Source organism: Acomys minous, assembly GCF_964271855.1.
Source record: "Acomys minous genome assembly, chromosome: 14".
Lineage (NCBI taxonomy): Eukaryota > Metazoa > Chordata > Mammalia > Rodentia > Muridae > Acomys > Acomys minous.
In genome coordinates, this window is record NC_140496.1 from 34722575 (window position 1) to 34749452 (window position 26878).

The window sequence follows — 26878 nt, forward strand, 5'->3', positions numbered from 1 at the left end:
ATTCTGTTCCCAGGAACCCCAATGGGAAGGGGCTGCCCTATTGGCCAGAATATGACCAGAAGGAAGGGTATCTACAGATTGGAGCCACCACCCAGCAAGCCCAGAGACTGAAAGACAAGGAAGTGGCTTTCTGGACTGAGCTCAGGGCCAAGAAACCACCCCAGACAGAACACGCTGAGCTGTGAATGAGAGGCTCTGCCAGCCTCAGAAGGCCAGGGGAGCCCAAATGAGGCTGCTCCATCGATGGCGGTTTCAAGCAAGGATAGGGCTATTGGGGAGACTAGAGAATTGTGTGGTGGGAGTGGGCAGAGGCCGGGGGAGAGAATGTTTGCACATGTGGACTCAATTTGGGAAATAAATCCTGTTTTGTAAATCAAATCAACATCCAAATTGGAGATGGATGCATGCTCCTCAGAGAGAGGGGATGCTATAGGGAGATGCCTGCATGGAGACTCTTTGGGGAAATGATTATCCAGAAGTGTAAAGGAAGACAAACATGGTGGGAAGGGAAGTGGGGAACTGGGCTCTTCCTTTCCATCTGCTTCAACAGGTGAGGATATTGATTTTAAAGGGTTTAGTGGAGCGTTAGGGGGACATGGAGGTTAACTGAGCATCACGTCTCTGTAACTACTGATCCAGGGGAGAGTGGTACCTGTAACTGACTTGTCCATGCATATCTGTCGTACGTTTATGAGAAAAAAATCAAAAGCAGGTATGGCATAAGTATGAAGCCCTGCTTGGATCTCTTTATCCTGATTAATATAAAATCCATAAGGGAAATGACGTGGCCTTCTTGCCTCTGAAGACTTGGTGAAGACATTGAGGCTGAAGGAAAAAAAAAAGTTTAAGCATATACCTGGTAGGAAACTGTCCTGGATATGGCCACTAGTTACTAGCTGTCTTTTGATGTTCAGGAAGCACAAGGTCACAGAGAATCTATATCCCAATATCCAGGACCATAGGGTCCTGGTAAGACTCCTGGGACTCTGACTGGATGCCACGGTCCAATTAATAGCTACTCAGCACCAATTATCCAAAATCTGACTGAAGAAAATAAAAGCATGGGATGGACCTCTGTGAAGGGCGTGTGCACAGGCCAGGCTGAAAGCCAAGCACTGGGCAAGACATAAGCCCTTCAGAATCCACCCTTGCATAAGCTCAAACAAAGCACTTGCTAACATTAGCAGTTTGGAGGAGGCAGCGGATTGTGGTAGCTAAGGAGGGAACAAAAATCCTACATTACATATATTCTATGCTGCAGAAAGCCAAGCCCTTTAACCCACATACATGTACATGGATGCAAGCACAACATAAAAGAATGGGGTTCTCATTAACTGAGAGAAAAACAATCATTCTCATGTTTACTCACAAATACCATCTACTTCAGTTTCTTTCTTCTTCTGTAGACATTCTATCAAATATTAAATGTGAAAATTACAGCCACCACAAAGAAAGCCAATTAGCAAGAGATAAAACAATCAGCCCATTGTGTTGGACAGAGCAGACTGGGGATTTTAACTAACTATACAAGAAACTCACATGCTCATGGGGTGTTTTCAGCAGAGACACAGACACAGGAAGAACGCATCAGAGTCTAAATCTGCCCCTCTGAAAGAAATACTTCCAGAATTTTCACGTCTCCATAGACCACTGACTGACTAGGAGTCTGCCTTGAGAGCCTGTTTTGCTCTGAGGAAGACAGAAAAAACAAACTTGCAACAAATTACTGAGAAAAATGCACAGCAGGAAATCATCCTGTAAGACCAGAGCTGGTAGGAAGCAAGTGGTCATGCTATTGTGCTGGAGGCTTTCCAGTTTCACCAGAGTGCCCAAGGTGCGGGGAGGGTACAGTTTCAATCCACCACTCCCCACCCCACACTCAGTGTGTAGGTTGTAATACCACAGCACATTACATCTCCACTCATCCCCAGCAGGAAAAACAAACGTGTGCTGCCAACCTTGATGCATACCACCATCAGTTCAGACAAGGCTTGCTGTGAAAATAACCCTGCTGCTGCCCACCCAGCTCATTCTATTGATCAGGGTATCTGAGGGGTTACAATAGGCCCCAGTTACAAAGTAAGTGACCATGATCCTGCTGGTCATGCTAAGCAATACAAATACAATTTATGAGATTCAGTCCTTTCCTTCTACTGTGTGGGTCTCAAGGATGGAATCGTCAGGCAGCAAGGGTCTGCGCCCACCGAGCCATCCACTAGACCTTTATTTTGCTCTTTCGTTATATAGTCCCCCCCTCCTGCTTTCACAGTCACACACCCCCACCTCTCTCTCTCCAATATTTTTTGTACTTTACTATAGTTATTCACTTGTAAACATTTATTGCTTTCTAACATTTTAGCACATTCTGTCATTTCCCCCTTTTGTTTTCAATTGCCAAAAACAAAAACAAAAACAAACAAACAAACAAACAAGCAAAAAAACCCTGCCAATATAGATTATGACACCAAGGGAGCTCTCCTTCAAATCTGGAGGAAAAGAGAAGCCTTCCAAAGCCTAGAGGAGTTTGAGAGTGCTAAGGCAGCATTACAGAAGTGACATAAAATCAATCATGACAGCAGGAGAAAGACCAAATCACAGTGAAAAGGAAAATGAGCAAATAAAGATCATGGGGGAAAACCAAGCATTGTCTAATCAGCAAGCAGACAAACCTCTGGGTGAGTAGAAGCTGAGAAGGAGGCATAGAGTACCCAAAACAGCTAGAAGAAAACAGCAGAACTTGTGCAGACTGCTTAAAAACAATCCTAAATGCAGATGACCTTAATACTCCAATGGAAAGACAGAGATTAGATGATTGGACTTTTTCAGATGGACCCAACAATTTGCTGCTTGCAGGAAATTCATCTCACTACCAAAGACATCCACAAACAGAAAGGAAAGACGTCCAAGTCAATGCCTAACTCAACGGACTTCATGACAAAATTAGTCAGAAGAGACATAATGATAAAGATAGAAACACATCACAAAATACAATGATTATAAGAGCGTGTACACAGATTGTTGGGCACAATACAATAGCAATAATGACAGAGGCTCTAGCACAACAACAATGGATGATTTCAATAGCCCACTCTTACCAACAGGTAGATCATTTTAAAAGTCATTAAATAGTATAATTAAATCACCCCAAACATAATATGGGCATGACAGAAATTTGCAGAGAATTCCATCTAACAGATGCAGAATCCACATTCATCTCATAATCGTATGCTTTCCAAACAGGTCATATTTTAGACAATAAAGCAAGTCTTACCAAGCAAAGAATTCATAAATATAAATATAAAACTTACAAGTTCTCTCATTGTGTTAGAACACATGGGAACAAAACCCTAAAAAACAGAAAACTGTGTAAAAATAGAGACTGAACAATATAATTTGCAACCAACAGTGATTCATTGAAAGAGTAGGGGGAAGAGGAAGAAGATTGCAAAAATTCCTTAAATGAAATTAAAATGGAAATAAAACATATAGGACCCAGATAAAAACAAAAGTAGTTCTGGGGGAAATTTTTATAACATGATTGTCTACATCTTAAGAAGGCAGAATTATGCATCAAATAGACTTAAATTTACAGGATGGTCATCTCCCACCCCCCACAGACCTGTAGAATGTCTATTATTATTCATGGAACTTTTTCCAAAGTGCATCAGTTGAAGAGATTTACTCTTAAGGAAATTAAAGATTCAACCCCAGGCCAACCCTTCCCACTACCTAGTATCAAATGAAAATGGAAACACAAATAACCCAGTAGTGCAACTCGAGGACTTAAATCATTAGGTAAAACAAACCAAGTATACAAACAGGGCTATGAAAAGAGGTACCCAGACAAGAAAGCGTGAAGAGGCCAGGGCCACCATTCTAGCGATGCACCCACCCCACCTGCTGCTATACATTACCATGAAAGGGAGGCCATGCACTTTGCTAAATGTTTGGAGAGTCCGTGTATAAGTGCATGCATGGATGATTAGTAGCAAGGGTTATGGTCAGTGGAGTTCATTTGCTCTAAGAACATTCTGTCCAAGGGGTGTTTCTCTGAAAGGTAGAACTTCCTGGACCCTGACTACGCACTGTAGCCGGCCAGGTCACTTGGTACGGATACTACAAAAATAATTTAGGAATCATCTGAAGGTTAATAGAGAGCATGGGTTGTAGGAAAGGCCAAGCCAGGGAGGCTGAGAAATGTGCCCTCACTTCCCAGCTGAGCGATGTGGGGTCGTGGGGTGCTCTAAAATGTCCAGCTTCATACAAAGGCCTCAGACTGACACTTTTCCTACTCACTACCTGCAGACACCTGCCTGCTGCTGTCTGCTCTGGAGAGTTCAAGGTTTCAAGGTTGTTCATCGAGGGGAGAGCTCCGCAGGGAGAGGTGCTTACATAAGAAGCTGTTTGATGGGTTTCTGGCCATTTGTAACCCGAGTATTGGGACTGGTTGCTCAGATAAAAGTGGGTAAACTCTTAGTGGGTGTGGCTTGGAGGTCCCAACTAACGCCCAGGGAGCTCTTTGGAAGGGAGAGCTTTTTTTTGCCCTCTTAGATTATGTAACCAGGCTGGTTGAGCAACACAAGGGGGCGGGCCCTCAGGCCCACAACAGAAGCATTGCTAAAACAGCAGATAGCGCACAGACCCACGGAACCCTTGTCCTTGCACGATGTGGCTCTACCCTCTGGTCTGGCTTTCTTTTGCTGCCTGCGCAGCCTGGGGTAAGTTCTTCTGGGTTACAGGCGTCTGGGTGGACATTTTCAGTCTTTGTTTCGGGCACAAGCAGATGATAATCTGTACAGGGCAGTGAAAAATAGTCTCAATCCCTTGGTGATTTTTTTTCCTTTCTGCACTTGAAGTGGTGCGTCGAACTCCAAAGAACTCACAGAGACATAGGGAAGGACAGATACCTGGATACCCAGCTACAGGAGACACAGGAGGGCTGAACAAAGCTTTGTCTGTTTCCCTGTGAGTCTTAATCAAGCTGTAAGCAGGTCATAGAGAGAGGCTGAGCAGAATGCTGAAAGCATAAACTCAGGACCCAGATACGAGGCTGCCTTCTAACCGGTAACCCTAACTCGATATCCTAAACTGCAGTGCCTAGGTGATGCAGTGCCTGGGTGACCCCATCTCTAAAGCAGAGAGGACAGGAGCTCCTTTTTCAGTGAGGACACAATGAGTGGGTTGCTTCTACAGTGCTTAGGATGGCCCTGGGTCCTAGAGGTTAAGTTAAGAAATAGGCAAAAAGGTTTGCCTGAAAACTTAATGCACTGATAGAAATTTTGACATGCTTAAATCGGACCATTGAAATGATGATGTCATACTCAAACTTCCAAGAGACAGGCATAGGTAACCAGGATGGTGTAGAAGAGGAAACAATAAAGTCAGGCAGGAGAGATGGGAGCGACACGGCCAAGAGCCATCATTGTAGTTTTACCTGGACAGAAGGGAGGAGTGTGATGGCAGAGAGGAGGTGACATGGAGTTCTTTTGGAGGTTTGGGGATATAAGACTTCATTCAGATCTTTCGGTGTCTAGATCTTAGTGTCCAGGACAGAATGGGCTAGCCCAGGCAAGAGACTTAGATAAACTATGAAGCTGAGGGTTGGAACCTGCGTTAGTTAGGCCATGGGGGAATCAATTCCCCCCGGGTCATGCAGAGCTTCATGTACCAAAGCAACAGATACAGATATCAAAATCCACTCTGCGTACTGAAGTGAAATGGTGGGGGATTGGGTGGACCACAACATGGAGGAGAGACTGAGGCAAGCAGGAAATGCGTCCCCCTTCATGTCAAAGATGCCCAGGTCTGTCTCAGGCTCTGGTGTCTAGCCTAGTGCTCAGCCATCAGAGCCCTGAAAACTGTCTCGATTTTATCTTCTTTCTGCCTGTGCAGCCATGCAAGGCGTGAGACAAACTGTAAGGCACAGAAAGAATGGGCAGACATTCAGAGTGGAGAGATCCCTGGTTGCTGGCCAGCCCGTGATGGCACCCGCTTTTCACCTTCTGTCTAGTTAAAGCACATTGCTTCGAAATCTTGCCTCTTCACCTGGCAAGGCTTCTTTGAGGAATTATGTAAAGAGAATGAATGCGCTTGGGCACACGGTAAATGCTCAGCAACGCACTGTGGCATTACATAATTCTTAACACATAATTACATAATATTTGTGCCATTGCTGCCAACCCACTTGACCCAAGCATTTGACCCCTGTGTTTCTACCCACTTCAGAGTAGAAGGTTATCTCTGGGCTGACAGAGACCACCCAGGGCTATTTCTCATGAGGCTTTACCCTTCTCTAGCTCTTTGAACTGCTTAACACACTTGTCAGCCTCACACCCCATCCGCATGGTCTTCCAGAACATCCTAAATTAGGTTCTGTGTGCACATATCCACCAGAAAGTTCACCGCTGTTTGTACTAACTGGTACCAATGTGAACGTTCACAATCTGCAACTGGCTGCTGACAGCATGAGACGTAGAAGCTCAATTCCCACGAAGGATTTCCAGTTCTATTGGCCATTTCCCACGAAATTGTAAAATTCCCTTTCCTATTCTGGCCACAAGCTTTGAAGAAGATGACATAGTGCCTGTGTTCAAAGGGAAACAGGTGAAGGATAAGACAAAAGGCCCTGCCCAATGGGCGATGTTCTTACAAACTGAGGCCTCTGGGGACAGACAAGAGAGGACAATAGGGTGGGCATGACCAGGTGTCTGTAAGTCCACCAGCCAAGTAAGGACCAGTTTTGCTTGTGTAGTTCCTGCAACAGGGAGAAGCAGGACAGGTGAGGAGTTGCAGCGGACAGTCCGTTCTACAAGAATGGGCACAATAGGGTGAATGATTTTGATGCCCAGTCTCTCTCCTCTGGAAGACCACACTCAGAATCCCAAGAATAGTCTAGAAGCTTGTGGTCTGCTTTACCACAAAACTATTTCTGCTTGCTTACTTGTACACTAAGTAAAAGCCTTACCCAGTCATTCTGGGGTCTTCTCCAGTGTGCACTTTCTCATCCATGTCTCTCTCTCTCTCTCTCTCTCTCTCTCTCTCTTTCATGGACTCCTCCTTGTGGCAGTCATAGGACACCAACACGCCCCAGCTAGGCTGTGGGCTCTCTGTGAGCCACAGCACTCTTTCTCATTCCTGCTTTATCATCCCCACCCCTTTCACTTTCCCTTAATCACTCATCCCCACACTGTAAGTCACAGCTCTTCTGTGACCAATCCGGAGCCCCCACTCCCTCTTCCAACTGTTGCATCCCCTTCCTGGCTCTACCCCAGGAAACATCATGCATCTCAACATTAAGTTGAGAGTGTCTGTCGCCATCCCTACAAGGTGAGGCCTCCTGAGGACAGGGGCCACGTCTTGCCCATCAGCTTACCCGGTTTGCAGCTCAGCACCAGGATCCTAGTGGATGAGCATTTCCAGTGGAAACCAAAGCTCATTTTCATGTCAAGTACCTCTCTTTCTGAGGTGACTTAGGCTGAATGCTTTTAAGGCACCAATACACATCAGTCTTTAATCAGCCCGCTGAAGTGAGGACAATTTTCTTCATTCTAATTTTCTCCAAGAAGCACTTGAGACCTGGAAGGGTTTGGGTGTTATTATGAATGCCATCAGTCCTAAAGTGAAAAATCAACTGGGAATGCAGGTCTGCCTTTTCCTTACTGATGTGTTCTCATTTTCTCTCTTCCAACAGGGCACCCATCCTCACCACCTGTGGTGAACACAATTCATGGCAAAGTCCAGGGGAAGTATGTTAGTTTAGAAGGCTTTGCACAGCCCGTGGCCGTCTTCCTGGGAGTCCCCTTTGCCAGACCTCCTCTTGGCTCCCTGAGGTTTGCCCCGCCACAGCCTGCAGAGCCCTGGAGCTTCGTGAAGAACGCCACCTCCTACCCTCCCATGTAAGGCGCTGGAGGAGGCCCCTTTTAAAGTAAAGGGGACCAAGATGTTTTATTTTCATGCCTTGAATCTTGGCATTGCTTGGGAGTGGCTGTGTAGGGTTACGTGAGTGAAGAGAACACTGAGAGTGACTTCAAGGTCCCACACCCAGGTCTATCCAGCCATCTAGGCATAGCTGAGCAATAATTGGTGTCACCCAGTCAATCTTGAAGCCAACTGGAAAAGCCGAAGGAGTCCAGATAGCCTCCTAAAATGTCACTGTAGACACTATTTGTACCCTGCAAGGCACTTTTGAGGGTTTCTTGGATTCCAGTCCTGGTTGTGTCCTTGCCATTGCAAACTTTTCTCCTAAAAATATTCTTTGTTCTTTTTTCCACTCCATTTGCGAATATTAGGCACAATTATTGAAAACGGAAAAGTCAAAGGAATGCAGGGAAGCAAATATTGCAAAGTTAACATGCCATGCACAACTTAATTACTCAGAGAGAATCACTGCTGGCATTTGAGCTCGCGCTGCCAGTCTTTTGTCTGTGTTTGTCCTCCCTTTAGACAGGGATTATGAACATAGGAAATTTGGGTGACTCCTTGCACATTTATAACATTAACATTATTCTACACTATTAACTCAGCAGCCAGTGTTTAGCAGTTATATTAACTGGGTAGGAAAATAGACTTCATCTTCATACACCCAATCTTTTATTTTTCAGGTTTAGCTCTTTCCATGTCCTCGACAGCATAACAACACTTGGATGAATGTGTAACCAAATCATTGCACACAATCATGAGGATTTGGGGATAAATTCAAGAAGTGCCATTTCTCAGTCATAGAGTAGGAATTTGACCAAGAAATATCTAAGCTGCACACACTTCTCCTGTGGAAACGTGGAAACGTCTGTTTAGTGACACTGTCTCTGTGCTTTGCCTTGCTCAAAAAATGTATTAGATAAACAATATGAGATCCTAAGAACAAACAAATGCAGTGTTGGTCTATATTTGAAGGTTCTAAACACCAGTGAAGTTGAACTCTTCACCGTTCACTGGTCACGCAGTTCCTAACTCTGTGAATTATCCTCTGCTCTCCCATTGGGTAAGAAAATGGCCTAGGCTGCAGACATGAAAGTCATCTTTTCTATTCCACTTCTGCCCTGTGATGGCTGTGGAAGTTTGGCATCTTTGACATGCCGGGAAGCCAGGTGTCATCTGTAAAACAGGATGATGCACACCTGGGGCTGATGTGTCTTAAATGGCTCCTACTCAAGGAGAAGTTGCCCTGAACTCAGAAAAACTTGGTTAATGCTACCTATTCCACTCTGCACTGGACTTGTGGGACCCTTTAGTCAGGGCGGCCCACAATGATTATTGATGGAATAGGGAGGTGGAAGAACCTTAGCAAGCCCGGTGGTGAGGCTCCTAGAGACAGTGCTCACTTCTCCTGGCCTTGGCAGGTGAAAACCAAAACAAGCAAGAAATTCTGCCAAGATTACCCAGCATGCCAGTGGCAGAGGCATGACCAGAATGATGTCTTCCTGCGGTGTCCCCCAAAGACAACACCTCTATGCTATACCAGGCTGTCTATCATTGTAGGTCGTTTTCCTGGTTGATGCGAAACTCCCAGGGATAAGAGCAGGTTTACCTACAGAAGCATTGCCATCCACAACCCATTGAACAAGCTTAGCAGGGTGCAGGACCCTATTCAGGCAGTGAGGGAACACCACTGTCTAAGGCAGAGGTCCTCAGTACTTCAAAGGCTCCAGGAAGGGAGAGATGCCAAGTCCTCCCCATGTAGGCTTGGGAGAAGCTAAAGTCTCAGTAGTTCCACCAGGAACCTAAAGACTCTCTTATCCCTGAGAAAGATTCCAATCCAGTGAGAACAATTTCAGTTTATGTGTTCAAAACTCCACGTACAAAGGTTGAGTCCTGGGTACCATGTCCAAGCTTCTATCTAGCAGAACCTCAGATATTCTCTCTCCCCTTCCAGGTGCTCCCAAGATGCAGTTGGAGGACAGGTGCTCTCAGAGCTCTTCACCAACAGGAAGGAGAGCATTCCTCTAAAGTTTTCTGAAGACTGTCTCTACCTGAACATTTATACTCCCGCTGACCTGAGAAAGAACAGCCAGCTGCCAGTAAGTATGGGGACCTCTGGACCAGAGATCCCAGTTCCAGCCTCCAGTTCCAACCAAATAACCTTTGTTGTGTCCCCAAGTCTGCGATCTATGACCTAACTCCCCAGCAGCACCAAAAGCTGCCTCACTGCACTGAGGCTATGGGCTGCAGGACTGGCTATGTTCTTGTCCAGGTGATGGTGTGGATCCATGGAGGTGGACTGGTGGTGGGCGGGGCATCCACCTATGATGGACTGGCCCTTTCTGCCCACGAAAATGTGGTGGTGGTGACCATTCAGTATCGCCTTGGCATCTGGGGATTTTTAAGGTAAGATATAGTCCTCTCTCCTCATTAGTCATTACATTCGCCTGTTTTCTGTTAATAAGACAAATTACCTAAAACTAGTTCATTACAAAGCACTTTTATATAACACAAGATTTGAAAGTGGAAGATTGACTGGTTCCATCATCTGGGCTATGGTTGAAGGCCCTTGGCAGGGAAAAAAACATGGTAGAAGAAAAGATTACTTGATGAGGCTAGAAGTTAGGGGCAGGGGAGATTTTACTATTTTAATTTTTAAAAGATATTTATGTTTATTTTATACATATGGGTGTTCTGCCTACATAGATGTCTGTGCACCGTGTAACTGCGGCCTGCAGAGGCAGAAAAAGCGCTTTCGGATCCCTTGGAGCTAGAGTTACGGTTGATTGTAGGGTACCACTGGGTTCTGGGAATTGAATCCGGATACTTGATAAGAGCAGGAAGTGATATTATGCCCTGAGCCATCACCCCAGCCCTCATCTTGCTGTTTTTATAACAGGATGCCTTCTGATGAGCTAGGTCCTATGAGCTCCCTTCTGAGTGCTGTGCACTCGGTAACATAACCACCTTGCTCTTGCCCTCACCTGTTACATGTTCTTTCACAAATATATATTGTCACCCCACAATAGAAACCAGAATCCCAGCAGTGAACCACTGGAGAACAGCCCATATCCACGCCATCGCAGCCACAGTGACCCTCTGCTATCACTCTAATCTAGGCCCTGAGTCTGTGGCAGGGATAATTATTACAACTTTTTTTTTTAATTGAAAATTTGCCATTTTAATACGACGATGGCTTCACTCAGAGTGTTCTGTGAGACAGGAAGTCCTGTCATCATGTCTCTGCACAATATCCCCACATTACTTATAAAGACACAGAGGTGCTTTCCAAGGCTCACAATAGCTACGTTTACACTGTTATTCCCATACCCTGGGTGGGGTCGTTGCACCTGCAGCTTCTCCTGGGTAAAATTCCATTCTTTGGATACCCACAAGACCCGCATCCTCATTTATTAGGGCCTCCACCAAACGCACTGTCTCAAAGAGGCCTTTCCCAGTGAAGAGTCCTAAAACATCACCCACACCCCCAGGACCACTTCTGCCATGAAGTTTTGCCTGATTTTCTTTTTCTACTCTCTGTAATTGTCCTCACCTCACCTGCCAGTTCCTGGTCTGCAGTATGAGCTGCGTGTAGTCAGCGATTTGAGGTTTCTTCTCAGCTGAGCTCTAGCTCCTAACAGTGCTGGGTGCAATACTGGCTCCTTGGTACCTAGCTGCTGGAAGGTGAGTCAGGAGCCTCTCAGTGAACAGTGCTGCAGAAATGAGAATCAGATAGATTTTTAAAAAATGGATTTAGTGCATAGCCTGATTCTACGGTGTTTGTTGAGGGTCCCCAACCCTTTTGAAGCATTGGGATCATTGCAACCTTTGCCATGACATCTTCCCGTAGACTCTGATCTGTTCTCTTGCAGCACAGGGGATGAACACAGCCGGGGCAACTGGGGTCACTTGGACCAGGTGGCTGCACTACGTTGGGTTCAGGACAACATTGCCAACTTTGGGGGTAACCCACGCTCCGTGACCATCTTTGGAGAGTCAGCAGGAGGTTTCAGTGTCTCTGTTCTTGTAAGTGTTCCTAGCACCAGGCAAAACCCCCAAGTGTGTGTGTCTGAATCTCCTGAAAACCATCCACTATCCAATCTAGCTATGAGCATCTTTGCTTACAAGACTGTATTCATAGCACACCATCAGATGACCCTTGGGAAGCTCAAGCTTAGTTTCACATACAGGCATTCAAAAATTTCCAGCTTCTACACAGACACACAGACACACAGACACACAGACACACAGACACAGACACACACACACACACACACACACACACACACACACACACACACACACACTTTTCCTGGAATATAGGCGTAGGTTAAAAAAAAGTACAAATAGGGGTGTGAATTACAGCATGAGTTAGGTCAGGTGCCCTCATTTGGCTTCAAGCCAGATGTACTCATTGAGAAAATTCTAAAGCCTGAAAGCAGAATGGAGCATCCCCTAAGGAGGCCTGGCAGCTTTTGCATGCCCAAGAGGGAGGGTAGCCAACTTTAAAGATCTGCGTGAGGGTGGAGGGATGGGGAAGGATGGAGCACAGACACAGATTACAGATGCGGATGGGTATGCGAAGTGTCTTGGTGCATGAGGCTGAGCCAGAGGGACATTTAGAGAATGTACAGAAGGTTATTTGAATCACAAAAAAAAAAAACCACTCAGGTGTGTGTGTATGTGTGTGTGTGTGTGTGTGTGTGTGTGTTATACTCAGAGGGGGGAATGTCTAAGCAGAGAAAAAAGAAAATATAGATTAACCCAAAAAAATAAAAAATAAAGTTGTCCATCTTTCTGCTACCCAGAGATTATGACTGTAAGATTTTTATGTTTATTTTTCTAATCTCTCCTCACAATTTTATTTAACTGTTTCTCTCTTCTGTCTGTCTGTCTTTTCATTCATGCATAATCTTTTGTTCTTTCTCCCCAGTATGTATCTACATTTGGTCTTCAATTCTTTTTACCCAAAATAAAATGTAATATGCAGTACTACAACGTAAATGTTTTCCTAAATATAAAACACGTCTTTAGCATTATCTTTTATAATTGTATAATATTTCACAGTAGGAATACATTATTGACAAATTTTATAATATTAGAATCTTGGGTTGTTTCCAATCTGGATAATAAAATGATAGGACAGAATCTGCATCTCAGGCTTAAGAGTCTTTCCAGTTGTCCTTGTAAGCACCTGCCACACGATTCCTGTTCTGTCTCTTACTTGGGTCTCTGTTTCCATCCCATTGATGTTCTCTTGGGGAAATGCCAAACCAAAGAGAAGTCTTGGAGGCAGACCAGGAGACAGATGTCTCCTGTCATGTCCACAACACCACAGTCCCCATATGAATGGTCAGGACAGAGGAGCAGCTGGAGGAAGCCTTAGGGAACAAGTGAACCACTGAACACTCCTGTAAGCACATACCCTCCTCCTCTTCTCTCCCTGTCAGGTGCTGTCTCCTCTGGCTAAGAACCTCTTCCACAGGGCCATATCTGAGAGTGGTGTGGCCCTCACTGCTGCTCTGATCACAAAAGATGCCAAGCCCATTGCTGAGGTAAGAACGCCCGTGAACAGCATCTGTGTCGTTTGCTCTCCTGGCATCCTCCAGTTGTTCTTTCCGTGGGGTTCAGCTTACATGCTCAGGGATGCCTGAAGAGAGAAAGGCTGAGTGTCAAGGATTGCTATGACTCTCTCTACACCACACTATGCAAGTGCTAAAGTCCCTGTGTGTGAGTGATATGATGTAGATGTCCCGCAATCCTGCCCACGTCACATACATCAGCTCTCCCTAAAAATAGGCACAATTATCACCCTGGACTACGTGTAGAGAAACTGAGGCAAAAACAGATTTTTTTTTTTACCCCTATGGCTTATGTGCAGCCAACTCTTTAGGAAGCTATTTAACACCAGACCAACCTCCGTAACAAATGGCATCCTTAAAAGCTCTGAACTCCACGAACATCTTGTATATTTTGTGCTGTTAGAGATAAGCGTGTTAATGGAAATAATTGACAGTAATGGAGATACTGGCTGTGCATCCAACTCATTTCACTACCCCAGTTAGTAGCAGAGACAACACTCTGTAGTATCAGCACCCAAGCTTACTGGTCTAGAGTATATTTTTCAAAATTCTTTTGTCTTTAGAATTTGGTTTGGGACCAGAGCATAGTGACACTTGCCTATAATACCAGCACTTTGAGAAAGAGAGGCAGAAGGCTTACTGTTAGTTTTAGACAATCATAGTCTATATAAAATATCCAAGACTAGCCAGAACTATATGATCTTCCAGATAGACAGACAGACAGACAGACAGACAGACAGACAGATAGATAGATAGGTGATGGGTATGGAGGGACAGAGATAGCGGGAAAGAGAAAAATTGAACACAAATAGAATCTATTTGTGCATTAGTGGAGGGTGTAGTCATTGTCTTTAACTCTGCTGTTGCCTATGATCTCTGGCAGCTGGTTTCTACTCTTTCTGGGTGTAAAACTACCACATCAGCTGTTATGGTTCATTGCTTACGCCAGAAGACAGAGGATGAACTCCTGGAGACCTCACTAAAATTGGTTAGTATATCCATTCTGCACTCTGGTGGTACGCACTATTTGCTTAACACGAATCTTCGTCTGTTCAGCTAAAAACTATTCTAACAATAACATGATGAAAAATTGTATTGTATCCCCCTAAATTTATGAAGCTTCCTTTTTTCAACATTCTTATTTTCATATGTGTCTTAATGACCTGGGAGGAAAACACCATCCTGGATTTTGGTGGTGAGAGTATTTTTTTCAGAAAAAAATGGCAATATTAATTGATACAGAAACTAAGTAATAACATGATTGTCTAGCCCAATTTTCCAGATTTTCCTACAATAACTCAGTAGAGTATTAAGATAGCCATTTATATCCCCATTCATCCATCTACTATCAACAAGTTCATCCTCCTGCTCATCCTATATATTAATATCCTTTCATCAAAAGTTAGTAACATATTCCTAACTTTTCATTCATCTATTTTTCAATGTGTTCATAATGCATGAACCATCCAGCCAATTCATGTCTACATTTCTTTCCCAGTCTTATATTGGCCAACCTCACCCATCCACCCATTCACCTGTCAACCCATCATCCATCCATTCATCCAAAGTATATGGAAGTAATACAAACAAAAGTTGAATATTTTTCTACTCATAGAGAGACACAGCCATATACTTACCGAGCTAAAAGTGACAGTACAGAGAAAGAACACATTCAATATAGTTAGCGGGGATAGTTCTTACAGAAGTGACATTTGAGGGTTGATGGACAGTCATGGGAATCTTCCATCACAAGGAAGCACAGCAGGACAAACATCCAGAGAAAAGAGCATGCAAGGTCTTAAGAACTACCACATGGGGGGGGGGCGCGGATGTATTGATTTAAATAAGCTCAAGAATCACCTGAGCTCTTGGCCTCTCTATCTGGACAATAGACACCAAGTTATTCCTTGGTCCCTCTGGCAGGCTTCTCCACGTTTGTCCATGCACTGTGTCAATATGGCCTTGGTGATTTGGTCATTAGGATCATAAAGGGGATCCCAAGATATAAATAAAATTTAGAAAGCTATATTCCAATTCTAAATGAAAGCAAATATTTCAAGCATTCTCTGTGTGACACAAGAAAGCCAGATTATTCAGAAATAGGTGATGACTTAGGAAACCTAAGTCACCTAAATTCCTAGGACACATTGAGATTAGCTGAGATCTTGTGGAAGTATTTCTATGATTATTCATTTCCAGCATGCATACTCACACGCGTACACAGACACTATATCCATCACTGAGGGAGAGGGTCTTAGCAGTCACTTCACCATAGAAGTGATTCCTAAAAGCTAAAATGTAGTATTGTTACCAGTGGTTAGGCCCTGTATGGGGTATCCAAGTTCTTGGCCTCTTATTAAAGAATTGAAATACAATCCCTCATAAATTCCATAATAGCAAGAAAGGAAACTTTATTCAAATGTTCAAACAGTGACAATGGACCACATGAGTGAGAGTACTTAAGAGTTCCAAGGCATGTTTCATAAGGACCAGAAGAAAGAGTCTAGTTGCTAAATGACATAATGTAGGTGTGTCTTTATTTTGATTGACAGACTTGGGTTATGTAAATCTTTTATAACATTGCATGTTTCATTCCATGGTGCATTTGATTTTTATTATATGCATGTCCAAGTATTCTTGAACATAAGATGGCACACAGCAGGTTTCTCCTAAAAGGTCACTTAAAGGGCACAGCTCATCATATTTCAAATGCACAAAAACTAGTTCAGGCCTGATCAATTCCTACTTTCTACACTCAGATATGTTCTGAGATACATTTGAATAAAAACTGTCCATTAAAGGGAAGATTCTATGGCTGTTAGGGGTAGAAAAATGTATTCCCTTGTTTTGAGTGATATGTACCTGCCGCTTAGTGCAGGTGGGCATCCTAGGTTGTCAATCAATTGCTGGTGCACTGTTAGATGAAGGGTGCATGTATAAAGTACCTGTATGTAAGAGTCCTAGGTTGCCAGGCACATAGTTAAAAGAGAAGTGTAGCCATAGCCCAGGTCAAGCAGAGTCACAGGTTGTTAAACTATTCCCTATGCTAGCCTGCCTCATCATCATCACCACAGAAATCTGGGCTAACACAGCCAAAAATAGGGTGGGCTGGAAGGAGAGCGATCAAGCTTGTGGGCGTCAGAATTGTCTGACGCAAGGTAAAAGCACTCATTTTGATGATTTATAACAGAAAAGAACAGGTGACAACAGAATCATCAGGTGACTGAGAGATTCTGAATGGAGAATTAAAGACATGGCTGGATCCAGATGTTATAAATATATCACTGAGAATCTGTCTGTCTCTATGTCTCAGCTCTCCGTTCTTTGTCTTCTGTCAAATAATCATGTCTCTTTGGGGAGTGAAAATATAATAAGAGTCTAATTGCATCTGTTTGCTTAGAAGTCACTTCTATCTGAAGTCAGCAGTAGATTTTCAGGACTCTTCTGTATGGGCACCATTACATATTCATTTTTTAACCAGTCTCTACATTCAGGGACATGGTCACACTAAGTTACACACCAGTATCCAAGCTCTTGAATTAAGAAGTGAAGGAGAGAGAAACATCTTATCCTTCTGGTCCATCCCACATTTAATCCCAGCTCCTGCTAAGATTACCCAGTCCCTGCCCCTACTTACATATCATCCCACTGTTTGCTTGAGGAAAACTGGGTTATTGTTACCAGAAGGAAACGTAGTGGGAGCAGGGGGGTGCAGAATGAAGCAGAATATAGACACGGGCAGCAGACATCCTCTCCAGGGCTCCCCCCATCCTGACTCTGGGTCCTATGGCCTTTCCCCTTCACACTGTTCTGCCCTGTGCTCATTATCAGATGCTGTAGACAGGGAAGAGCTGGGGTCAGGGGTTACTCTGGTGCCTTGGAGGCACAGTTCAAATGATGACCTTTTGTTCAGGGGAGGCTTCTAACACACCTTCTGTCTTTATCTTCATAGAATCTTTTTAAACTGGACTTACTTGGAAACCCAAAAGAGGTAAGGACCCCTACCTTGAATTACAAACGCTGAGTCTCCAATTAACTATGAATTCAAAGTCTCCATTGTGATATAATAGTCCTTCCTTGTATGCCCTGAGAGGGGAAGGTGTCTGCTCTAGTAACACAGGCAGGAAGACCAGTGGTGTGGCTGGCCTCACTCCCTGCACAGTGGTCCTTCTCAACAATGTATCTTCTGGCCTCAACTCCCACTTAGGATTCACATCTCCTACACCCATAATGGCCTGTGGGAGAAGGTTGTAATGGACTCTTCCATTGCCACATGCTTGAGTAAGGATGCTTCATTAAGGAACAGTGTTTTGATAGGACACGAGGGTGATGATTTCTCACCTGAGAACCCCAAGCTCCTCCTACTGCCCAGGAAATGGCAGCAATGGGCTCCATCTCCTCCCTCCTCCCTCTCAGCCATGGTTTGTGTCTAGTGACATTATCTCTGCAGTTCTACCATCCCAGCCAGCTTTCTCCTTGTAAACCCTGGAAGGATGAAGTGAGATTTAGCCACCCATCAGAGTTTAAGTATTTGGCAAGAGCTGATTCAGCAGCTGGGGTACAGCAGTGGCACCCATGGTACTCTGTGCCTTTTTGGAGTCTTCAATTCCAGGATCTGGGCGAGCACAACAGAAGATGAAATAAAACATGCGGTATGTCTGATGGCAGTCAGACAGTTAGAGGATAAATTGGGAGATGGGGACAGAGTTGGCTAGTAGTTTGATATAGCCAGCAAACAGGAGATGGCTTGGACGAAAGCCAGATGTTGGGAAATTTGGAGATAATATTACAGGCATAGGGAGGAGCGGCTGCCAAAGCCTGCTGTGGGAAGCCAGTGTGCTTGGAGGGGAGATGGTGAGGGAAGCTTGGGCTTCCGGCTTAGGGGGTGAGGAAAGTACAGTAGCATTCGAAAGGCTTGGATTTTGATTCAGCAAGATCCTATTACTTTTTGGGCTTGGATATATATGCTATCTTGTTTTTATTTGTTTTGATTTAAGACATAGGCCTACGATAAAGTCTAGGCTGTCATTGAACTTACGATCCTCCTGACTCTGTTTCTCAAGTCCTGCCATTGTAGTCATAGGGCATCACATCTGACTATGGAGTTCCTTTGGACAACAGTGTAGAAATCTACTGTATAAGCCAGGGGCAGGACAGGTTCCAGAAGGACCAGGTGGGAAGACTTTACACTGTAGTAGAGTGGTGATATGTGACTGGGGACAGGATATTTTTTAAAGGAATTTCTGAGACGATTTGCTGACCATCAGTAAGATAATGAGGAGGAGGAAGGACACCACTGGTCTCTAACTCAAGCAACTGATGCACTTGACCTCACAGAGTATGGTTTTGGTTATCCATGGGTAAAACTGGCAACTAGTCTATGCCTTGTGGTTGCTAATACCAACCTTCGATGCATCTGCTGCTCCACTTGGTCCTTTGCGGTCTGAATTCTGCAAAGTTATTATTTTCTACCTCCATGTTCATTATTCAGTTTTCACTCCTCAAGAGGTTATCAGGCCTGTCTATGTAAGCACAAGTTAGAATATGTCATTTTCCTCCTAATGACAAAGCTTTAACTTTTCTTAGAGACGCAAGGGAGGTAAGAACCTTTGCTCTCTGGATTACAAATGTTGAGTAATGACAAAACACCTTTGCTTGAGCACATCTCTGAGTGCCAAAGAGATGGGGGAAGTGTGCTGCCCTTTGACACTCTCTCTCTCTCTCTCTCTCTCTCTCTCTCTCTCTCTCTCTCTCTCTGTTTTCCCCACCCCCAGCTCTGCTCTCTTGACCTGTGCCCTTTTCCCTGTGTGGAAATGTTTGCCTTTTCCCTTATTTGGATAGAATGTTCTTGCCCAGATCCTTCTCACATGGCAAAACAAGAGGCTCCCTGTGGCCCCAGGGTATCTTTCTTCAGACAAGCAGCTCTCCAAGGAGGCCCTCTGCATTGCCCAACTTTTTGCTAAGGCAGTGATAATTATGCCCAGGACATATTCTATTTTGTCAGCCTGTTTGATTATTACTTGATGCTTGTATTGCTTTTTCTCAAAATAGTGACTGAAGTGTTGGTTTAAACATGCCAAGAGGGGAACTCACTGCCTTTAAAAACTAACTTTGCATGCCAGAGCACTCAGGTTTAGATAGAGAAAAACACATGCAGTGTGCCTTCATTAGTCATCGGTTCTGTATTCGTGAAGTCACTTGCTAAAGTGTACTTGCAATCCCAGTTCAACACAGTCAGGGTCTTCTGTACCACATGCACTGGTCAGCAAGAAGCTCAAGTCATGTCATTCCCAGGCTCCCACCAGAAGTCAAAGAGGAAATAATTTATCTTCTTGAATCCTCTCTCTTATTCAGAAATAACCCCTTCATGATCTGTGTGCTGCTACATCTTGACAGCTATTTACTGTTTCAAGTAGTTTCTCCGTTTAAGATGTTCTCAAGCATCGGGATACTTCCAGGTAGATGTTGTGCGCATTAGGGAGAAAACACGTGTGGTGATTGAGCTTCCTTCCCCTTCAGTTGGGATGCTTTTGGTCTTAAGTTTAGTGCTGATGAGGCAACATCATAGTGCATGCAAAAGAGAACTTGGACCCCTGCATTGCTGTCAGGAGGAGGCAGAGGGAGGGGCATCATTCTGGATGGAGAGTGGAGTGGTCACATGTGTGATAAAGATCAGAAAGAATGGGAAAGGCAAAGAAAGACAGTAACAAGTAACAACAAAGAAATTGATACTCACTTAAACTATGATGGGAAACATTTTAGGCCTTTTCCAAACAGAGCATTGTTAGAAATGAATTTGATTTTCAACTAATAATGTACAAGAAAAGATTGTTATATTTCATTAAATAAAAACTAATCCATAAAAGAAGAATGAGTAAAATTTTTTGACCCAAGCCTCCCAGGAACTAACTGTTAAATTCCTTTTGGAGAAATGGCTCTACATTGGCTAATTCAATGTTCTCAGCAAGTTTAGAGACCTATCTACAATAATTAATCCAAATTAACATATACATGGATATTTTAAAATGATTATATCTAAAATTTGAATCACATTTTCTATGGTTTATATTTTACTTTTACTTTGAATGAAAATTGGCCTCCTTACTTCCCTAACACCATCACCTGGTCAGTGCTGACCCCTCAGAGATTCCTAGACTTAGTCCACCTTAAATCACTGAATTTCTGTGGCCATGGGCACAGGGGTCTTTGTGCTGGACAAGCCCTCAGACACCCAGAAAAGTCACTGATGTAACAGAAAGCAGAATATTCAATAGGAACACATTTCTGTCTACCCTAGACCTATCCTTTCCTGCCCACCGTGATTGATGGAGTGGTCCTGCCAAAGGCACCAGAAGAGATCCTGGCTGAGAAGAATTTCAATACTGTCCCCTACACCGTGGGCATCAACAAACAAGAGTTTGGCTGGATCATTCCAATGGTGAGATTGTCCCAACATCTTAGGGCATCCACAGAGGCTCAACCATCATACTCCCTGCTCTGAGTAAGGGCTATGCACTCAGATGACTACAGCTCAAAGAGGCTTAAAACTCTCCATGTAAATTTGCTTTGAGAGTCTCTGGTGAAAGCCCTCTGGAGTACCAATTTACATCTGGGACAGATGGGAGTGATCGATAATTTGAAACATTTTTAAATAACTACATTAGAGGGGCTCAGAGGCCTGGCTGCCCAGCCCCCAAGCTTTCTCTTGGCAGTTCTGAGCTCTGTCAAACAGGCATTTAGGGCCCTGGTATCAGCCTGGGATGTGGCACCCAGTGGTAGAAGACATGCTGAAACAGAGCAGATCTGAAATAGAGTGCAAACGTGGACAGGGTCAGCACATGCCCAGAGTTCTGTGGCTCTCATGCAGAAGGGCCTCAGGGGGACACCACAGGAACATAGACACAAACACAGTGCTTGGTTTTGTTTCCCCTGTCACCTGAGTCTGTGGGTGTGTGACCTGTGTCCCTAGGCTTTTTGCTTCTATATGACCCTGGCCCGGATGTCCCCGCACTGTCTCGAGGAGCGCTGTGGCTTCTGATGTGATCAATACCTTTGCTTAAGTGTCCCCCTCCCCCCCCAGTCACTTGTACTCATTCATATATGTGCATTGGTTTTATTGATTTTTTTTTTCTCAAAAACCTAAACCTCATGCCTCTGTCAAGGCTCCCAAAACTCCACCTCATTCCGCTTTGCTTTGCTTACTTATTACTTCTCCATAACTCACGATGCTTAATCATTTGTTTAACAGCTTATGGGCTATCCACTCTCTGAAGGCAAACTGGACCAGAAGACAGCCGATTCTCTTTTGTGGAATTCCTACCCAACACTTGTAAGACTCTGGGGGATCATGGGAGTCAGTGGAGAAGGAAAGAAGGTGGTTGGCTTTCTCTAACCACAAACCAGTTTGGGTGTGGAAAGCCTTTGTTTAAGTTCCTACTGCCTCCCCCCACGCCCACCCCACTTTACCAACCCAATATATTGAACCCATACTTGTGGTTCTCCTAGAAAATCCCATTGAGTTCAGGATAAGTCTTAGAGGAAAAGACTTGTTTTTAAAGCTAGCAAAACCAAGACCATGGAGACTATCACAAACCAAGCCTGGTGCACCTAGGGACTGGAAACACAAGATTTCCTTATGGAATTATTAGATGCAAATCAAATAGGTGGACACCAGGCTAGTTGCAAATTTTGGCATTCTGTTTTTACGATATATGGGCTGCTATAATCTAGAGGTTAACAGATATTCTAGGCTCTGTAAATTTAAAGAAAAATTACTAAGTAGCAGATCACATGACCCATATCTTTTTTTTTTTTTTTGTCTCATTTTTCAAGAATTCAATTCTGCACTTTATTGTGAGGACATATAAATGGTGTCTTTTCTTCAAAGAACATGGGAACATACCAATAAATTACTTTTCTCCAGAGGACCAGGGATGAGATAAAGAAATCACTTTCTTCTGTAGGGACAACTGTAAAGAATGGCCACTGAAAAACAATCCTTAATCTATGAGGTCTCTTTGGGCATGTGGGTCTCTTCCACCAAAGACAGTGAGACAATAATATGTGGCTCAGATACCTGAATCAAAATCCAATTAATTAGCAGCAATTAAGAAAAAGTGAATCCAAAGAGTTTATTCCAGTCTTAATGGGCAACACCAGGGGGACTTGGTGAGCATTGAGGTGGCTTAGGGTCAATGAGTCCTTTGTAACTGACTGTCGAAGCCCCATTGCTCACTCCATTGGGTGGTCACTATCTGATCCATTTCAGAAAATCCCTGAGGATCTGATTCCAATGGCCACTGAGAAATATTTAGGAGGGACAGAAGACCTTGCCAAAAAGAAAGACCTCTTCATGGACTTGATTGCAGATGTGATATTTGGTGTCCCATCAGTGATGGTGGCTCGTGGCCACAGAGGTGAGTTTCAGGTGTTGCATGGGAGAAGGACCCAAGTCCACCTGCCTACCTCTTGGCCTAGATAGCTATGAAATCTATTGAAGTCAGGCGTCAAAAGTTGATTCCATATGGCCAGCAATGCTGTTTTGCTCTTTCTGCTAGTAAAGACCCTTGAGGGAAGCATCCACGTGCAGTTTAATTTAGCAGATAGTTCCAGAAAACACCCCCTGGGAGGCAAGAAAGTGATGTAGAGGAAATACAGACCTCAATCTGGAGAGCCGGGGACATGTGTCCATCTGAGCTGCAACCGGGGAGCTCTGTAGAACAATGAGGAGGGGCACCTTAGGCTTCCTTTCCTGAGAGGCGAAAGAGCTGTGTATTTACCCAGAGGAGCCACATTTCACAGAGGCCATGTTGTGCTTTCATAGGTGAAAGGACAAAGACTTCGTTCTCTCCTCCCGCCTTTGCCTGGGTTCTGGAGGTTGAGCTCAGGCCCCCAGGTCTGTGTAGCGAGCCCTGTTACCTGCTGAACCATCTAGTCAGCCCTTATGTATATTTTAAAATAGATACTTATCACGTGTACAGACTACAAACATTTTCCCACCCCTATGGATTGTTTCTATGCATTGCTGGTGGTGGTCTTTCTTGGTTTCGAAAAAAACTCTTGGGCTTGCTGACATCCTATATGTTTTCACTTGTGTTGCTTACAGTAGTGGAGCTTAGACCAAAGCTGCATACCTTTTCCTCTATGATCTGATCTGGCATTTGCTTTGACTCCACTTTACTTTTTTTTTTTTTTTTAAATTTTATAGTTTTTGAAATTGCATATGTAAGTGCTGTGTTCATGTCATTTCCCACTTCTTTCAACCTCTCCTCCCTCCAGCGCCTCCTTTTCCCCATTCTGACACCTCTGGGCAGTCAGACTGCAGTTTTTATGTGTGCCTGCAAACTCAGGAGGTCAGGAGATTCCTTAGCCCTTAATACTGTTAAAGGGTCTGACCCAGAGGCCGAGACCCTTGTCACTAAAGACTTGTCAGTGATCTGGACCCCACTTCTCTAGATCCTGCTCCGGTTCATGTCAGCTCAGCTCTGGCTCTTGTTAATTCTGAAAAAATCTTCCTGCCCTGACTGTTCTCAGGCTGTTGAGCTGTGTCCCTCTTTGGAGCTCAGCTGTCCCTGCCACTGCTGCTCTCCTGCATCTGCAGTTGCCCCTGCCTCGCTGTCTAGGCTGCCTCCTTCTTCTTGTGACCAGCTCTTTGGTTGTACCAAATGCTTCAAGACCAAGAGGCAGTGCTGGGAGTCTCCCCCTGCTGACTACCTGCTACTGTGCACTATCTTTCCCAGCAGGGCCTCTTATTTGCCTTGCATGTCTATTAGCTCTGTTGTGGGTCTGTGTTTACCACTGTTGAGTGCTGTGAATGACTTGACCCTGTCACTGATGCTATAAATTTATCTCTTTTTATGCTTTTATGTTTTTCAGATACTTATGTACCTCTTTAAAGGGGATTTGTGAGATCACATACTTGGGCTATTTTAAAATGCTTTCTGACTGTCTCCTGTATTTTGGAAGATAGCATTTGATAGGCAAGGGCTTACAAATACTATTTTGGAGTTGTTCTTTTGTTGTTTTGTGAATGCTTCTCTTCTGTCTTGCTGCCTTCCTGTGGCCTTCTGTTGTTCTGTAAGGGCATGGCTTGCTTGAATCTTTCCTGTATTTCTGTTGTATTTCTACTAAATGTTTTCACTTCCTATCTACCATCAGGCTTGCAATGCAACCTCTTACACTTCGATCCGCCTATATTAAGCTAGTAGTCATTACTAGCTGGTTGGCAGTTCATTATAACTCTAGTTGGTAATCTGTCCAGCTCTAATCATTAGCAGGAATTTTCTGCTGACCCTCGCAATGTGAGGGATAATATTTTATCCTCATATTGATGATACTTTATTATCATCATTACTGTCCTAGAGTGCCCTGCCTGTGGCTTGCTTTATCCCTATGGCTTTGATGTCTCATCTATTCTTTGCTATCTTGGAGCTTTAGTTTATTTATTTTTTATTTTTTTAATTAATTAATTCATATTACATCTCAATTGTTATCTCATCCCTTGTATCCTCTCATTCCTCCCTCCCTCCCTCCCACTTTCACCTTCTTCCCTTCCCCTATGCCTGTGAATAAGAGGGACCTCCTCCCCCTGTATATGATCATAGGGTATAAAGTCTCTTCTTGGTAGCCTGCTATCCTTCCCCTGAATGCCACCAGGCCTCTCCATCAAGGGGATGTGGTTAAATACGGGACACCAGAGTTCATGTCAAAGTCAGTCCCCACTCTCCATTCAACTGTGGAGACTGCCCTGTCCATTGGCTAGATCTGGGCAGGGTTTTGATGTTTACTGCACATATTGTCCTTGGTTGGTGCCATAGTTTGAGCAAAACCCCTGGGCCCAGATCTGCCCGTCATAACATTCTTCTAGGACCCTCTGGGTCCTTCTATTTCCCCATTTGGAGCTTTAGTTTAAAAGATCTGCTTTAGGGGTTGGGGATTTATCTCAGTGGTAGAGTGCTTGCCTAGCAAGCACAAGGCCCTGGGTTCAGTCCTCAGATCTGGGGTTGGGGTGGGGGTGGAAGATCTCCTTTAGTGTGAGGCAGGTCAAGAGGCAGTGAGTTTCACAGCTTCTCTCTGGGAGAGCTGCTGTCTCCCTCACCTCTGAGGAGCTTCTTTCCTGAGCTCAGTTCTCTAGGCTAGGGGTTTCTTTCCTTCAGCACACTGCCTGTGTCACCTTGCTCTCCACGGCCCATGAGATTTCCTCTGAGACATCAGATGTAGGTTTGGCCCTTCCTTGATTCTGAAGCTCTTCTCTCTGCTTCTCCTGGGGTTTTCACTTCCTCTTGGTTGTTAATACTGTGATTGTTTTTTGTCTTGGATACAATAATATGGAGGCTGCTGTGCTTCCTGACCTAATGCTGGGAACCCAGCCCAGAATGGGAGCATTTTCAGCCACAATCTCTTGAAATAAACCCCCTGTCCTTCCAGTTTTTTTTTCTTTCTGCCAGTTTTCTTATTCAAATGTTTATACTGGTGACAGCATCCCATTGTCTTTGCTTTCCTTGAAGTTTCAGCTTTAGTTATTCAAATAGTCATATATTCAATTGTAAATAGAAGAATTTTTTATAAATATCAGGGTTACAGGGGGGAAATTAGCTTGACCCACATGCTCTGTAAAATAAATGGGTTCTCTCAATCACGAAGTTCTGCATAACTGAGGTCTGAGCTAAAATGGTTGAATGGCAGAGGCACTCCTACTTGACCTTGAAAACCAACTTTTTAGGTAGGTTATAGTCCTGAGACTGGTCCTGTGGTTGCAGAGATGGACTCTGTGAGAGACAATCAACAGATTATTCATCCTATGGTGGGACGGCATGTGTTTTTTAAACCTTTGTGAGGACACAGGAGGCAAAGCACTTGGTGCATACAGTGCCCACAACCTAAATTTGAATCCTATATCCTCCACTAAGATAAAAGGAAAGAAAGTCATCCACTGGCTTACACACATATAGTGGCACAGAATCCACCCACATACACTTCATACCTGTACACCTTAGTAATAATAAATAACAATTTAAACTTGTAAATGAGTAATTCATGTTGTGAAGCAATGACGGTAGTACGTGAAATGAAATTATCACAAATACTTGTATTCAATGTTAAACATTTTTTTCCTTTTTCCCCACCTCCAATTTCTTACTATGTTCAAAAAGGTAACACTGTAAAATTTCCCCACTTTTCTCTCTGAGTTACTCTGCTGTAGGCACTATCCCCTGCTATGAGCACTGCAAAGTTCTAAGTTCTGAGGTTCCACGGTTTGGGGTGGTGGTGGGGGGTATGGGACGGTTCATAAGAAGCGATGGTTGGCAGCTCTGGTGTTCCATGAGCATCTTGGTACCTGGTTGTGAGAGGGGCGGGCAGAAGAAAGGAGGAGCAAGTTA

The 26878-nt window shown here is 44.1% G+C and overlaps 2 protein-coding genes across 2 annotated transcripts in view; both read left to right on the forward strand.

Annotated features, from left to right (window-relative positions):
• Positions 1-685, forward strand: part of LOC311583869 (carboxylesterase 1E) — a 28507-nt gene extending 27822 nt beyond the window's left edge. The window contains exon 14 of the mRNA XM_084757792.1: positions 14-685. Coding sequence (XP_084613918.1) covers positions 14-185 — 172 coding nt within the window. The 3' untranslated portion in view covers positions 186-685. The remainder of the gene's footprint in view (positions 1-13) is intronic.
• Positions 686-4568: 3883 nt separating this feature from the next.
• LOC311583113 (uncharacterized protein) overlaps positions 4569-26878 on the forward strand; it is a 59972-nt gene continuing 37662 nt past the window's right edge. The window contains exons 1-11 of the mRNA XM_084756429.1: positions 4569-4718; positions 7691-7895; positions 9872-10016; positions 10190-10323; positions 11790-11943; positions 13368-13472; positions 14383-14487; positions 17452-17490; positions 20797-20937; positions 21748-21828; positions 22768-22915. Of these exons, the coding sequence (XP_084612555.1) occupies positions 4667-4718; positions 7691-7895; positions 9872-10016; positions 10190-10323; positions 11790-11943; positions 13368-13472; positions 14383-14487; positions 17452-17490; positions 20797-20937; positions 21748-21828; positions 22768-22915 (1309 nt within the window). The 5' untranslated portion in view covers positions 4569-4666. The remainder of the gene's footprint in view (positions 4719-7690; positions 7896-9871; positions 10017-10189; positions 10324-11789; positions 11944-13367; positions 13473-14382; positions 14488-17451; positions 17491-20796; positions 20938-21747; positions 21829-22767; positions 22916-26878) is intronic.